The sequence below is a fragment of the Gallinula chloropus genome (genome assembly GCF_964237585.1).
Source record: "Gallinula chloropus genome assembly, chromosome: 3".
In the NCBI taxonomy this organism is placed as follows: domain Eukaryota; kingdom Metazoa; phylum Chordata; class Aves; order Gruiformes; family Rallidae; genus Gallinula; species Gallinula chloropus.
The window spans coordinates 10,040,533-10,056,809 of record NC_140087.1 but is presented as its reverse complement, the minus strand read 5'-3'; the positions used below and the strand labels follow the sequence as shown (position 1 = coordinate 10,056,809).

Here is a 16,277-nt window from a genome sequence, read left to right as displayed (position 1 = left end):
AGGTACGTAATCAGAAACAAAACAAAACAAAACAAAAAAAGTGCAATCCAATTTAAAAAAAAAAACCCAACAAAATCATGCTTGGCAAAAGCCAAAAAATTCGACCACTGGCTCTCAGAATCCCACCAGTGTTTTCAGGTCTGCAGTAAAATTATCGCTTTCTGGGTACTGCTGCAGCTGGAGCCATTCCATTCCGAATGAGTTTCCCCTGCAATAGCACCCATATACTGTATGTACAGGTATGTATATATATTATATATATTTTATATATAAAAAAAGCAAAAAACCAAACACCTGTCCTGATTTTTTTTTTGTTTGTTTTCCTTTTATTTATTTGTTAAAACATGAAAAAAAATGTTTTAGACAAAGAGGCCACTTCTGGAAAATAATACTTTTAGTTGAATCAGGAGAAGACTAGTTAAAATCACATAGGTTTTTGCATTTTAAAAAAAGGAAAGCACTAGGATCAGTTATTGGCACTGAGTTACTATTTACAATGAACAGAGGTTTTGCAGTTTACATAACATCAATACAATGCAGTTTTGGAGTCTTTGATTCAGAAAAAAAAAAAAAAAGCAAGTGTTTTTTTTTCTCCTTTTCATCCAGGACATTCAGATTATTAGGACAAGTGGTCAGAGGGAAGGGCTGCAGAAAAAGTTCCCAGCTTCAGCCCCTCCTGTGCACGGTGGTGTTGCTGGAAGAAGATGCTGCACTCTGGAGAAAGCCGATCACAGAGCTGGAAGTTGAAGGGCAGGTGGGGAAAGGGCTGAGAAACACCTGGTAATTCGTGACAGTGTCTGGAGACCAGGTGTTTACAGGTTGTCGCCGGGCTGGTACTGGGGTTCTGTTGCAGTGAAGTAGTCTTCAAGGAAACCCTGCAAATATTCAAAAGTTGGACGCTCCTCTGGGTCTTTTTTCCAGCAGTGGATCATAAGCTCGTGCAAGGAGATGGGACAGTCCTGAGGACATGGCATCCGATAGCCGCGTTCTACTTGCTCCAAGACTTCGCGGTTATTCATGCCTGGAAAGGGCAGACAAATCCACACTGTTAAAACTACAGGAAAATTAACCTGAGTGTAACTGTATCTAGAATACACGTGGGTTTCTTCATCAGACTGATTTCTTTGGGTTCAGACAAGAGAAACAAGGCCACCCCAATGTCCTGTTTCAGCTCTTCATCTACTGCAAGGTAACCTGGATTATTTCCTTAGAGGGTTTTGGGATCTGGTGATGACCAAAACGCTTCTCCCATTGCTACTCTCTTGGCTTACTCACAATGGGCAGGATTTGCTGCTGTTCCTCCCCAACAGCAGCAGCAGTGAAATATATGCTGTAAAGTGGTTAAGGAAAATAAACACACTAAAACAAACGCTAATAAAAATTCCAGAAATTGAGATGGATTTCTGAAACCCTCTCCCCAAGCGTGGGCCTTTCTTGCAGTGCTCTGTGAGATCACACTGCAGAGACTCCAGGACAAGCTCTGATGCTTCAGTTTGCTGGGGATGTCTGGCAGCATTACCTTCAACATCAGTTCAGAAGGTTAGTGCAGCTGCTGATCCACACTCCCTCAATCTGTGCTGGGCAGTGTTGTTTCTACCATATTCCACTGTTCCACCCCAACCCAGAAGAGAACAATGCTGCTCAGAAGACAAGGCAAGTGCTGGCGAAATAGCTGCACTGCTCTCTCTCAAAACAGGTAAAGGATTTGTATTACCAGCTTTTTAACAGTGCCCAAAGTTAAGGCTGGCACTGCAGGCTAGTGCTTCACAGAAAGTGGGCATGCTGACCACAAGCTCCGTCCAGTTGGCAAGCCCTGCCCCAGTCCTCTGCTGAAATGTACTGCCGGCTTCACTCCCTTGACTTAATGGATCCTGCCAAACTGCTCCACAGGAGAACTTGTAGGGACACTTAAGTTCCTCCATGACCAAGTCCTGAAACCAGCACCTTGATGTTGCTCTTTCTGTTAGCTTATCCACCTCCAGCTTCCATGACACCATCCTTCCCCGGGTCTCCTCCACTCTGCACTTTCAGGGCATCGCTTTAAAAAATGTTCTTGTCCCACCTTCAGGACCCAGGGGATTGTCTCTACCTCGTATTTTTGGTAAGCTCATTTGTGAGAAGTAATTCAATCACCTTCTTCAATACAGATTCATTTGTTTACACTACATCTTGATTAGTGGGAATATCTTTACACTGCACAGTATTTAGGCCGGTAACTAGGCTGTATCCTTGGATTTGGTCTTTACTTTGTGTCCTCACATCCTGCCTGTGTTTAATTCTTAAGGACGTTTTGAAAGAAGCATCTGCAAAATTTTGTTAGGATTACAAAACACCTTTTCCTCTTATCTTGACAGAGTAATGTCCTCCTGCTGATACCCGTTTGCAGTTTCCCTGCAAGAATCACTTTCCCAGCCTGTAAATGTAACCACCCCTTGCATGCTCTTGTCACTTGCTCCTTGTTGACTATGTACAGTACCAGCTGCTTGTCTTCACTCTCAAAGCCTCACAACAGGCTGCCCACGGGCATTTAGGCTCTCATTTGGCCATGTCCTAGTCAATTCACAGTTCTGGTTAGCTTACTGCAGCACCTTCGATCTTCAAACAAGCACCCATGTGCTGTTTCTTATGCTGCCTGTTGTGAATGGAGGAACCGCCCCAGAAAACTGCCTCATCCTCCCACAAACCTGAAAGGTGCCTGTAAGAAAGCTGGGAGGAACTGTTCACGAGGGCATGTAGCAACAGGACAAGGGGTAATGGTTTTAAGATAGAAAAGGGGAGATTTAAGTTGGATATTCAGAAAAAGTTCTTCAATGTGAAGGTGGTAGATCACTGGAAGAGGCTGCCCAGAGACCCATAGGCCCCATCCCTGGAGATATTCGAGGTCAGGCTTGATAGGGCTCTGAGGACCTGATCTAGTGAAGATGTCCCAGATTATTGCAGGGGGGGTGGACTAGATGACCTCCAAAGGTCCCTTCCAACCCTGCACATTCTATGATTCTGTGATTCCAAACCCCTCCTTACCGTTCCTGATAGCAGCAATGATTGCAAAAAGCAAGGTCAGGTTACTGGCTGGCAGTATTTCCTAACTTGCAGTCAAATGCTTTAGCACTGGTTTCTAATGTTTGCTTTATCACCTGCATCCACCCCTTGTATTTTTGGTGTTAGAGGTTTCTGAGAGGCAGCGAACACTCTGTATGGCACCTGAAGTGGTCTGTGGTGAGGACTCCACAGAATGATGAAAACAGAGTAGTAACAGTCCGCTGCAGACATCAGATTCTGCACAGACTTAAGGGTCTCCTGTACTGTTGACTCCAAGCTGATGTTATTAGGTCACACAGGCTCACAACAAGCTAGAAAGGCCTGTCACACACCAAACAAACATTGAGGTGTTCCTCATTATCTGAAAAGAACTTTTTTCAAACCCATTTTACTTTCTTATTAAATTACAAATCAGTGCCAGTGGTCTGTTAGTCCTCACCAACCCAAAGGCAGCACCAACCCAACCTTCCTGGCCTTGCTGTTTCCAAGAGGCTGCAAGGAAAAGAAATGGGCATTTTGCTCACGCCGTGTTCTCAATATTAGTTTCTGTGATTTGTGTCTTGATCAAAAATCTGCACTCTCTTTTCATATCCTCACCTTTGAATCAGCTGAATAACCTCATCTTTTGGGGTAAGAACTTCCTCTACACATTAAAGGCTATGGAAATAAGTGTTACCAGTAACTCATCTATTGTATATCCCTAAACCACAAACAAACTGCGTTCTTGGCTCTTATTTTGGCAGTGCTGGCAGTGCCCCTTTAAGTACAACATGAGTGGAAGCAACAACAGCAGAAAAGCTCCTTCTCAGCTCATTTGTTATTCTAAGATATCCAATGTTTCATATTTTTATCCAGTGTGTTACTACTCAGTGCTGCAAAGCAGACTCTGAAACTTGATAACCAACTGGATGCTGGAAGAAAAACCCTGAGGAGAGAGGGGGGGAGGAATAATATAAACAGCTCTTCACTTCCCTTTAAAAAAAAAAAAAAGAAAAAAGAAAAAAGATAGCAAAAAAGAACATGAAAGAGCCATCAGTGTCTAAACTCGTAGCCCTTTTTTGTCCCTGGAAAGCCAGTTGAGCCAGGTTTTCTCATCATGGTATAATCCAGGGAAATGCCCTTCTTTTCCTTTCTCCTCCCTCCCAGTAAAACCCAGACATGAAGCTAAACCAAATAATCCTCATGTTCCTTGCTGGAATTCAGACATCCAGCAATGGCTGCAGCACCTAAGGTTTGCCAAAGAAATCCTGTTGGTTTTGATTTAAACAAAAGACTCTCCATTGCTTTTTTTTTTCTTTTCAAAAATTGACTGGATTATTTACCCAGACTTCTAAAAATAGCTTCATTTCAGGTATACTTTTTACCTCTTAAAAGGCCTATTTATGTTTACAAACCTATTATCTAGATTCGCTTATCTTATCTTACAACTTTTAGTGTTTCTCCTTTGATAGCAGGAGCCTGTTGTATCTTCTAACACCACAGAGAGAATATTTGAGCAGTCTGTACAACTCTTTTTTTCCTAATGAATACCCGAGAGTTTCAACTCTTTTAGTAAATAATAAATGAAATTCTGCTTGCAGTGCGCTTCTAGACTGCTGAAAAGTTTATCCTAAAATCCTTAAATCTGTGGAGTAAAATACCCAGCAATATTCTTCTGTAAACTGCAGCTATTTCATCTGCTTGAAAAATCAGCTTGCGCTCAGGATGCTTCTAGAATTACCATTTGAACCAAGAAGGAAACATCCAATTTCCCAAGGATGGCTTTTCCATTAGCTTTTTATTGCTTGAGAAGACCAGACACAAAATAACTTCCCACCATCCAACTTTATTAGTGAAACCTCCAGTAATCTCAGGATGCCACAGGAATATGGCTACTTTAATACTCAACAGAATAAAAATCTCTGTGAAGTGGGGGCAGAAAGGTGATGCTGCTTGGCTTCTCCAAGAAAAGCTGCAGCAGTAAGAGTTACTGTGACATAAAAGAAGACGTGAAGTTTTCAGTTGCTGCTAAAGAAAATGCTGGGAAGTGCTTTGGAGTGCTCTCAGGAGCTTGATTAGATGGGCACAGCAAATGTGTAAATAGCACAGATCTGGGCAGTGTTGCTTTTCCAGAAGACTGAAAACTTTGCTGTAACTAGGCAGCACCCCCACATGCAAAGCTAATCAGCTATATAGGTTATGTTGGGCAATGTGAAGTCCAGTGAGGTCAGTGGTGGTTTCGGGGCACTTTATTCTTGCTTTCTTCTGTTGGACTGAGGATTATGCTCCTTCAGGACTCACTACATACTTTCAGACCAGTGATCAAACTAATGCAGACACCAATGCTTAAAAGTAGGACTCTTAAAACACCAGCTCAGCTGCTGCCCATCTGCAGAGACCCATTATTTCAGATTCCCTGAGAGCCCACAGCTGGCCCTCTGCTCCTGGTCAGAGGTTCCTCAGATGTGGACATGTTGGCCCTCCTCAGGAAGGTAAAACTGTGTAGTTGTCCAGAGGGGCTGGATCATGTTGGCACTCAGAGCATGCTCTCAAAAGAGGAGACAGGTGAATTTTGGAGTTTTGTTCAGTTTGATGTAGAAGCATGATTTCTAGCTTCCACAGGCAGCCTCAAAGAAAAGCCAGAGGTGAGGTCTCAGGGATGGGATATAGGACTTAGGAAGGGAGATTATTCCACGTGCAGGCATGATAGTGCACTGAATGAAATGTGAAGTTGCTCCTAAAGGAAGGTAACATTTGAAGCACAACGCTGTTCTTACTGAGTACAGTATGAACCTGGTTATTTCTGTGCAAAAGTAGTAACAACTTTGAAAAATAAAAACTAATGTGACTTCATTTAGAAATTAGGGCCTGAAAACCCCTAACAACTCTTCCATCCTCAAATCATGTGCCAAACTAGGCTATCAATCTCTGTTGGTTTGGTTTGGTTTTGAAAATAAGAGATGCTTGGTATAAGAGATGCAACTTTGAGCTAGAGCATTTTTGAGTGGAGCATTCCTTCTTACAAAGAAACCCACCTGAGCTTATCTGTGCTGAGTACGCATCTCTCTCGACTCCTCACCTACCATCCAGGATGATGGCACACACACATGTGCTGCCCACCGATGTGTACTGGGTCCCAGCCTTGGGCAGCATACCATGAGCTCTCTGGCACTGGTGGTCCAGCTTCCCCCAAGGATGAGGAGGCTGAACACAGCTCCCCTGGGACTGCAGAGCTACTCGGAGCCCAAACACTGGCCAGAGGCAGCCATGTGATGTCTGTCACACCAGACATAAAATGAAAATGCTCTTGGATGTGACAAGTGCAGCTGAAAGCAGAAGGGGTGAGAAGTGCAGAGGTGCTTGTTTAGTGCAGCTGAGATTTTTAACTATCCAAAAGGCAACATGTAAAAAAAAACCCCAAATTCTATGACTACTGCTAAAGAAATGTGGTCTCCTACTCTTAAACTCCATTAAAAACTTCAAAACTAACATCCAAAGGGAATTTGTGAAAAAGACACTGAAAAAAGTTCACCTAAGCAGACTATGTTTTAAACTTTCCCTGTTGTAATAGTGGAAATAGGACCTAATGTCCAGAAAGACTCTGAAAGTTGCTTATATCAGTCTGCTGCCTTGTGAAAAGAATGGGAAAGCATTAGGGAAGGCTATGCAAAGCACTAAGAAACTTGTTACCAGAGCTGCTCATTACATCCACTGACAGAGAAACGAGCTCAGGTGAAGGATGAAGATGAGGACACCTGTCAAAAAGCCAGTCTTGCTTGTGGGAGCTATATGGTCTGGGGCAAGGCTTGATTATGAACTCTAGCCTGATCTTCATCTCTGCCAGCAAAACCTTTACTGCTCACATGTCACACCACTGCTCCAGCCTCCCTTCCAAAATGGGGCATCAGGACAAGAACTGGTTGAAATATGGAGGGGACAATGAAGGCCAAGTCCTTTTCCATACTGTCTCTCCCCTCCTATATATTGCCCACTGCCTTCTGTCCTCGTGGTTCTCCCTCCTTCTACACAAGCCTAAAACAGTTCCTGGTTGTTGGAGGCATAAGTTACCATGCCCTGTGGGTATGGATACCACTGCAGGACTGGGGGTGTGCTATGAATAACCTCTCCAGGCACCAAGATCTTGTCAAGCAAGAGAGCAATGGCTTTACTTGATGGCCTCTGTTTCTCCTGGCCTGCCACAAGCTGTAAGCAGAAACATCAGGACAACATGCCCTGATGTTTCAGAACCTGGGTATTACAGCAAAGTGACAGCCCCATGACCCTTTTTGTTTCAAGGCTGACCCTTCCCAGAGCTTGCAAATCCAGATGCCTTGGGTGCCCAAGCGATTGACAGTGCCTACAAACTGCATTCTCTCACCTATAGGTTGCCTACTTGGGTGAGGAGGGCTGTCTTGTCTCTTGGGGTATTTAATGTCCCATCTTTGCCTCCTCATGCAGACCATGTCATGGTGGTAGGAAAAGTCTTATGAGTGCATCTGAGCCCTACTCCTTGCCCCAGACAGGGACCTGAATTCGTGAAGCTTTATCCTTCAGATGTCCTTCCTCCCCCTGCCATGAAGCAAGAGATGGATGCACCTTTCCATGTCAGGGTGCAAAATAAAGTCTCTTCTGATGAGCTCAGGAAGTCTTTGTCACCTTGGGACGTCTGAGCCTTCTTTACAATCCCTATGCAAAGACAGACCCTTCTGGGAGGGCCTCAGTTCCCCTCCCCACAGCCTGCAAAAGCTTTCTCAGTTAGGGTCTGGGGAATGGTACCACGCTGAAAATCTCTAAAGACTTTGGAAATTCAGATTTAAAATAGAGACTTAAAACTGACAAAGAGGGAAGTGATGGTGACCATGAGAATGGTTAGGGGCTCCTGGTTGAGCAGGGTGGGAGTGCCAGTGGGTAGGAAGGGCCCTGTGCATAACTGAGGCACTACATTGCCATCCAGAAATGCTGACTCTGTGATATGTAACAAACACAAAGTTGTTTTCAGCTACTTGATGTCTTCCTAGTGCGGGTGGGGGTGAGTGTGACAGAGAGACTTTCAGTGTCTGAGGGCTTTATGTAGTGAGGGATGAAAGGGGTGGACAGCGCTGAAAGAGGAGAGACGCCGCTCGTTGTCTTTGATGTGCTCAAACTGCCACATAATAAAACTGTCTGCATTTTCAGGACACAGACCACGGCTTAGGTTTCTGTCATGGGTCCTAGAAGAGCTTATGTATTGCAGGCACTTAAACGCACATCCAGTGGCCTCTTCCTCCTTCAGAGGGAGAAGAGAACACTTGGAAAGTGCAGACATCCTCTGCTGCCATGGTCAACATTATGTTCAGTTACAGCCTTGTGGGTTAACGGGGCATAGATGGAAATGTTGGCCCAGAACAGTCCTGATCCTATGTGTGTGTTTGTGTGTCTGTGGTCATGCATGTGACAAGAGAGAAGGGTGGTCACTAAACATCTCTGCCCCACCAGTGTGGAGCTCAGGGGAAAAAATTCACCTTAAGTCTGCTCTGGCTGGTGAGAGCCCCCATGCACCCATTCTGCTGGTAGTGACTAGGAATTTCCTCTTCCTGCAGCCCAGCATGGAGCAGAGTGTTGCCCACCCTCCCTCTGGGAGAAGCAGCATTATCAGCTGAGTCTTACTCATCTAGTTTCTATCTTCAACCTTTGCACCCTGTGCCACGTCTGCATTTAGCCCTCAATAAGCCTGTGGAAATCATGGCTCTCCCACGCCACTGCCAGTAATCTTCCTGGAAAGAAGACCTTTGTACCGGCTACTGGTGGCAACACCCACTCTTTAACAGCATGGGGAAGTGCTGCGCAGAGGGACTCATCCATCCCACAGACACACGTCATCCCACTTTCTGCTACCTCATTCTGTTGTCACAGTCAACAGCTTTGCTAAGCTGAGCCCTGTTAATCATGCCAAAATTCACTGCTTATCACAAGAAGCCTTCCAGTCCTCATATTCCCTTCTCAAACATCAACTACTGGCTGCTGGGCACTACCAAAGCTGAAATTCCTGGTAAAACTCTGGGAGCTTAGTTTTCCTTAGTCCAGCCTTCTGACATGCCTTGAGATACCTCAGGATAAACTGAACTCCACCTTGATGCTTCTCCTGCACAATTTGATGCGTGGGTCTGACTGCTCAACCACGGCACAGACTGGAAAACTAGAACTGCTTTAGGGGCAGCTTCCATCAAATCAGCTGCAGTGCACACAGCCATACTGGTGAGCATTTAGAGAGTTTTATTTTTAGAAAAAGAAAAGGATGCAGCTAGATGTCCTGTTGTTAGTCTCTGTGCTGATAAGAAAATGAAGGGATTAAGTTCTTCACCCTGAAACACACTGCTTTCACCTCATCCCTTCCCTCTTCACCTGAATGCCTACAATCTTTGGGGGGGGGCAACAGAATGAAAAGCTCTTTCTGCATAGGCAGATCCAATCACCCCTCCTACAAATCTTAATCCATCGGATACTTGGCAGGGTTTCAACAAAGAGCCATGAGGCCTCTGGTTCCCCCATGCAGAGAACCTGGCCCCGCTGTGACCCTGCCATGAGCTCCGGCCTGCACATTACAGGATTAGTTTCTTTCCTTTCCACCCCTCTCGAAAGCAAGGATTAAAATTTAAGAGTTTATAAAAACAGGAGATTTGGTAGCACCAGACACTTAGACAGTCATGAAACTTTGCAGAGAAGCAGACTGGCAGAACAAACAGAGGAACGCTGCTGTCGGTATCTCAAAGTGAACGCGACCCTGTGGAGAGCTATTTACTCCACACTCCACAGAACAGGTGTTTTACATTGTTTTCACTATTGGCTAGCAAGTATATCGATTGCATTGAGAACCATTACAAAAATTAGAAACCAATATGTTGGATTTTCTGTCCTCTTGACACTTTTATCATGACCATCACGCAGCAGCTTTCAGAGTCAGGCCAGTTTCCAAGCGTACAACAGGACTCACGCACGATAACCACCCTCCTGTGAGCCCAGTCAAAATAGATAAACATCCCAATTTAAGCATTGATCTTGTTCCCACTCCCTTCCCCAGATGAAGCAGGGCTCGGACTGTTTCCTTACCTGGGTATGGCACTCTCCCTTTTGTTACCAGCTCTGTCAGTAGGATCCCAAAAGACCACACATCCGACTTTATTGTGAACCTTCCATACAATGCCGCTTCGGGCGCAGTCCATTTAATGGGAAACTTCGCACCTGATGGAAGAACAGAGGTGTCCTTTTCAGAACAGAGGCAGAGCCACAGGACCTGTGTGCAGGTGACAACATGTGCAGGGGGACAGAGCTGCAGGCAGGTGTTAGCAAACAGCTCCATGGAGTACAGGCAGAGGACAGGTGGGTGGAACACATAAGGCAGAAGGAAAGACTTAGCAGGGAAGGGGTGGGCTTGCCACGCATCCCAAGAGAAGGCTCAGGCATTTTAATTCGGGTTTGAAGTTTTATAAAAGGAAAAAAAAAAAAACCCAAGTTAAAAAACTCCAATAAATCCAATATAGAAATTCTCCCCAAATGTTTTAAACTAACAATTCCCTGTGATATTCGCAGGTCAAACACACTGAGCATGTATGCACAGAAGCGTCACTTATTGGAAATGTACCTCCCGGTTTCCCTGCTCAAGCTGAGCAAAATGCAAACCAAACAAACACAGTAAAAACGTAAATTAAAACCAAACCTAACACTGCACTGGAAACATGCAAGGACTTAAAAATACTGCTGCCATTTGAGTTGCTGGGAGTGCAGTGATGTCAAGGCACAACTTTGGCCTGTGATTTATAACTTGACAGTGTACGTTAAGCTCCTGGCACTGAAAGGCCTGTAGTGCCTTAAATACGTGCAGTTCTAATGTGCTCATCCATCATCAGAGCTTGCAGGAGCCAGTTGTGGTAAGGATGGTAAGATAACAAGCCTTTAAACATTGATTTATTTGCTTTTCCAATCATTTACTGTTTTCTCAGGGAAAAATATTTTCAGTCTGACTTTAAAGAAGTCTTGTGGTAATAATTAACTCGTAGCATGTATGAAAAAATATGCAGACATTTCCCTGGTGCCTTGTATTAACATACAGGCAGAAAAGAGTTGCGTTGCTTATTGCTGATCCCCAGTGACAAACACTCTCGGATTTGGAAACCGACTGACTTTGACTTCTCACCACCCTCTCATAAAAAGTTCCCTCAGCTTTCAGGAGGAGTGTGGAAAGTGTAGCAACGTGGACAAATCACTCTCAGGGAGTGGAGTTACAGGGCTGTTTACAGTTCCCTGCCGGCGCGGTTCTGCCGTCACATCCAGTGCTCTACGGCCGGATCTTCTGCCGTACGCTGCAGTCTGGCTTTCCCAGAGTACAAAGTAAACACAGTGATTCTCATCTCCTTACTTAGTAAAACATTAGGTGTGCTAATACATTGTTCAGAAACAAATACGTTTTCCTAGGGAAAACTGGAGTTGTTCGAGGAAGTCCTGCTCTGTAAAAAGATGCAAGACAAAGTTTGAAAACCCTGATTGCCTGAAGTCGGGAACTTAAATCTAGTTAAACATCAACACATCAGTGGTTACATTTGCAAAGGTGACGAGAGGATTTCTGGATGCCTACTCACTTTCAGAAAGATCTGCTGCTTCTGTATTTTCACTAGTTGCCATGCAGGCAAGAGCTAAACTCTGGGTGGTGCTCGGCTTTAGTCTCAATCTCCCTAACCTACACTTCTTCACAGCACCAATCTTACTCTGAAAGATGAAAATGTACAGAACTTCATCTGCTCTCAAAAACCACCTTTGCCATGATAGCCGAGATCCCTCTGGCAGCCCCCTGCCATCACCTGAGCCTCTGTTCTGGAAGCTGGCCCAGCTTCAGCAGCACCAGCATCCACGTAGGGTTGGCAACGGGCTCTCCCATCCACCAGCAGATCCTGGGGCTGAGCACCCCTTGCCGATCTCCAGAAAAATGTTCCCTAGGCCTACAGTGCATGGCTCTAGATGGCCTTCTGCAGGCAAGCCATGGATACGAGGGCTAACGTCCCTCTGCTCTCTCCTACGTGCAGCCAGGATAGTACACACACACCGTGCCAGCTGAACAAACAGCTCCAGGCTGGCCAGCAGCCCGAAGGCTTGGACGTTGGCTGCTGCTGTGTGAGATAGCCAAGCATGGGGTTTGCTTGTTCACGTGTTGCACATGTTTTACTCAACACATTATTTTTCCTCTTTAATCAGCTGTGTTCTTCTGAGATGCTGAGCGAAACCTGGGCTAATTCCCTCGTGCTTCATACCCAGATCCAAAGGCACTAACCACCTACAACTCATCTTTGGAGGAAAGAAATCACTTCCAACTCCTTTGTGGCCGACTCCCCTGGTATTTTTGCCTTCCTCATCTACTGCTGGTGTGGCACTGGGAAGTCAGTATGTGGTGCGTTGAGGGACCATGGGAAGATGAGAAGCAAGGTAAATAGGTGAGAAGAAGGGGGACAATTCCAGCACATCCCTTTTCTGGAGAGCTAGAGCAGTCAAACACTATTGGACTGTGACGTGCGCTGCTGGAGAAGACAAACAGTCTGTGCTGTGGATTTTCTAATGACAGCACAGCTACTCGTTATGTTTCTGTGCTGCCCCTGCTGTGGGTGATTCTCCAAATGAAACAACTAATAGAAAAATCCCATGTTCTGTGTTTTGTGCAGTATTTCCTGAACTTTGGTTTGAAGTGATAGATGGTAGGGATAGTGATAAAGGAAAGGCAAGGTTGGCAGAGAGCTCACTAGCGGATCCCTGCCTCATGGTTTTGTGTCCCTGCAGCAGATGCTGGAGTTAGATGGTCCAAGAAAGCCCACAACCCAGTATGACAGTGCCATCAGTGAGGGGAGAGCAGAGACCAGTGAGGACATCCCAGCCTGGGCACCTGCACAGCTGCAGGTACATCACATGCCCTGCCATAGCACAGCTTGTGAGAACTGGGGAGGTGGGGGGTGTGTCTAGCAGGGATCCCCCGAGGTCCTGCCTCCCATTTAACGCCTGGCACTGCAGGCACAGGCAGTGCACTTCTGTGGAAACACAACAATCCCCAAATGTGCTGAGCGCCGCTCTGAAGCCCCCCGGTCACTGCTGCTGTACGAAGTGTTGGCGCAGGCCAGACGCTGGCTCCTGACCGACACGCAGTCTCTGCGCTTGCTCTCCTCCCAACATGCTGATTAGAAAACCCACCCCCTCCCCCTGCCCAGGCCTCAGCAGCTTATTAAACAAGCTGACTTTGTGCTGCAAACAAATTACAGCAGCAGACCATCAGATAAAAAGCGTATTACTGACAAGCATGCTAATAAATCTGATAAACCGAATCACCCCAGCTGACAAGGTGGCATATCTCCGACTTTGAAGGCAGATTTTACATCAAGGGGTGGAGAGGGGTGGGAGGTGGGGAGGGAAATTCTCTTTTCTTTGCTGGAAGGATTTTTATGACAAACTTGCAGGTCAGTAACTCCATGCATACAGACCCACCGCGCACCACATTCGTTAGGTCAGGATGGCCTGTCTTTGCCCCAAAGAGAGATAGGAATCTGCATCTTTTTTCTCTGTCCCATTTTTGAAGCATTTCAGCCCAGAGAAAGCCTTTTTTGGGTTTCTGTGCTGCTTGTGAGCAAATCAAGCCCAAGCTGCTTGTACAATTTACCATTAGGGCAGCCGGCTCTGCCTCCTACCGCTGAGGATTTTTGTGAGGCTCGGCCCTGTTCTTGGGACCTCTGCCCAGGCCTTCACACAGGTTATCTCCCAGGAGGATTTCCTTAGGAAAAATCAATCCGTGTCCCTGCCTTAATTCTTCCTCAGCTATAAGCAGGTCACATGATAAGAAGGAGCGGAGGGGGCTGGGATAATTGAGTGACCTTGACATACAACTCCTTGCATGGTTTCTTCTGAGGCAAACGAAAATCCCTCAGAGCTTTGTTTTCTCAGATCTAAATCTCGATGAAGCAGAAACCTCTGAAATTCATGCCCCGGAGCCACTGCCAGCTTGATAATGATCCTATTTCCAGAAATGCTACAAAGCTGCTACCTCTCCTACCTTAAAACCAAACCCAACGCAGCACTCCAAGCTCTAAGACCTGAAAACCAAGGGACCTCTCGGGTTAGTGACCAGAGAATGTAGTTCAGCCCTGAATTGCTCCTGGGGCTGGAAAGGAAAAGCCACAAAAGGTAAAAAACGAAGTGCTGAAGCAAGCATGTAACAGGAAACGAGTCAGCCCTGGTAGGCGATGATGAGTGCTGTGTGGGAGGGACTGTGCAATTACATTTCTTGTGCTGTGAGAGTGAACATGAAATTACAAGGCTGGCAAAACATCAGCCATCAGAAGCAGGCTGACCCATCCCCAGGAAGCGGGGGACAAGGGGCAGAACTGTGGATCTGAACACCCCTCTCGCCCTCTGCCTGCACGCCCCCCTTCCTCTCGCCCTTCCTCTTGACCTGGCCACGCTCCTTCTTGCAGAGCAGATGGCATCTGTGTAGGAGCGTATCAGTGATTTCCCCCTGGGACCCTGGGGGCTGGCTGTTGAGAAGCAAGAGTCCTTCCTCCTGCATGGTCCATGGCTAGCCCTGGGAATGATCAGGTAAAGAGCAAGAACAAAGCCCTGGACGTTGAAGGCCACAGTACAGTCAGCGGTGAACAAGAGAGATCTGATTCGCTGGTGAGCTGCAAGCCAAGACTCTACAAAAGGACTGGAGAGAGCCTGGAAGGTGGAAAGAAATCTCTGCTCATTTCTAGGAAATCAAAATAAGAAGCTTCACTGGTTTTCAGCAGGTCAGGAAGGAGACACTTCAAAGTGTTAAGGAGGCAAAAATGATCTGAGAGTTTACAAACACATACTAGAGCTCCCAAAATAGCTCTGACTTGTCTGGAAGGCATCAGAAAGATCCTTACTGTTTCATGTGTGCTTGGAGCAGCACTGCTGCAAGTGCTGCTGGCGTATGCAGTAGAAACATGGCCTGGAAAGGAGCTGCTCTTTTTTCTTTTTTTGTTTCTTTTTTTTTTTAAAGAAGACAATTTCAAATCTGTGTCAGCTGCTACTGCTTAGAATAGTCACAACTCTTCCTCAGCAGCTCTGCGGAGCACTCATCACTCTCCACAAAAATGACATGCACTCGGGCAAAGCTCCTCATAGCTGCGAAGGAGAGCGGTGCAAGGGTAGCAGAACTGTGTGGGAAACCCCAGGCTGCAGGTGATGGGAAGTTTCTCTCTGTCCTGTCCTGTAGGACACCAGGAGTTTTAAGCCTTGCCTTACAGGACTGATAGAAGCATCATCACTGATGGAAGGCAACAAGACTGAGTGCCTGACACTCTGTGTGTGTGTGTGTGTGGTGGTGGGGGGGGGGAAGATGTTGCAACAGCCAAAAGAAGCAAGCCCCAGTGGCGCAGGCTGCAACACAGTCCACCAGTGTAGCCTTTAAAATGGGCGTCACTTTAACAGGCATGTTTTTTCCCCTTTGATTACTCACTTCCTCTAAAAGCAAGAGGAGCCAAATGCTCATTACAAGCCAAGAACTTTTTGTGTGTGTGTATCATTTAATGGCAGCGTATAGCTGCTAGTCACACACTTTAAATCATTAGTGGCATGACCATCTCTTTCCTTCCTGACGATTGCTGAGAATTGGCAGTGCAGACAACGAACCGCTTTTTATTTACCTCTCATAAATCAGGAGCAGTCAGGCCTCCTTTGTTCAAACCAGAAAGAAAATAAACTGGTCAGTAAAACGTTACCACCAGGCTGAGTAATACCCATACAGGTTCAGGAATGCTGCACTCTAGCCCGCTGGGGCTCAAAGCATCCCCATCTGTTTCCTTTCAAAATATTTAATCGGAGACAAAAGTGACAGTGGGGGAAGGGAGCCAGAGATCAAGCAAGGCTGGAGAAAACCACCTCTTCCCCACACCGACAACGAGCTCTGTATTAACACGCTTAAGCCAAGAGAAGGATGACTGCTGAGCTGAGAGTTACCAGAGGCTTTAATCTTCAGGTTTTGTAAGGGAAAAACATTTCCCTTCTCCCACAGGAGCTGCCAGTCTAGAGCGTTCCCTGTTCCCCTTCCCTCCACTGGCCAGGCTCTCCTCCCGTGTCAAAATTCCCACTGAAGCAGTAGTCAGCTAGATAAACAGAGCAGTCCCCAGATGCATCCCCTCGGAGGCTGAAGTAATAGGTCATGGGAAATGAGCAGAGGCAACCATTTCCTCCTGATACTGTGGTCTCCACCAAGCAGAGCTCAAACTGAAGTT

At 46.1% G+C, this 16,277-nt stretch overlaps 1 protein-coding gene across 3 annotated transcripts in view; it reads right to left on the bottom strand.

Moving 5' to 3' along the window:
- Positions 1-413: 413 nt before the first annotated feature.
- FYN (FYN proto-oncogene, Src family tyrosine kinase) overlaps positions 414-16,277 on the bottom strand; it is a gene marked incomplete at its 5' end in the record, with an annotated part of 38,984 nt that continues 23,120 nt past the window's right edge. For all 3 annotated transcript variants that reach the window (XM_084261746.1, XM_084261747.1, XM_084261748.1), the window contains 2 exons: positions 414-1,021; positions 10,105-10,236. In XM_084261746.1, coding sequence (XP_084117872.1) covers positions 813-1,021; positions 10,105-10,236 — 341 coding nt within the window. In that variant the 3' untranslated portion in view covers positions 414-812. The remainder of the gene's footprint in view (positions 1,022-10,104; positions 10,237-16,277) is intronic.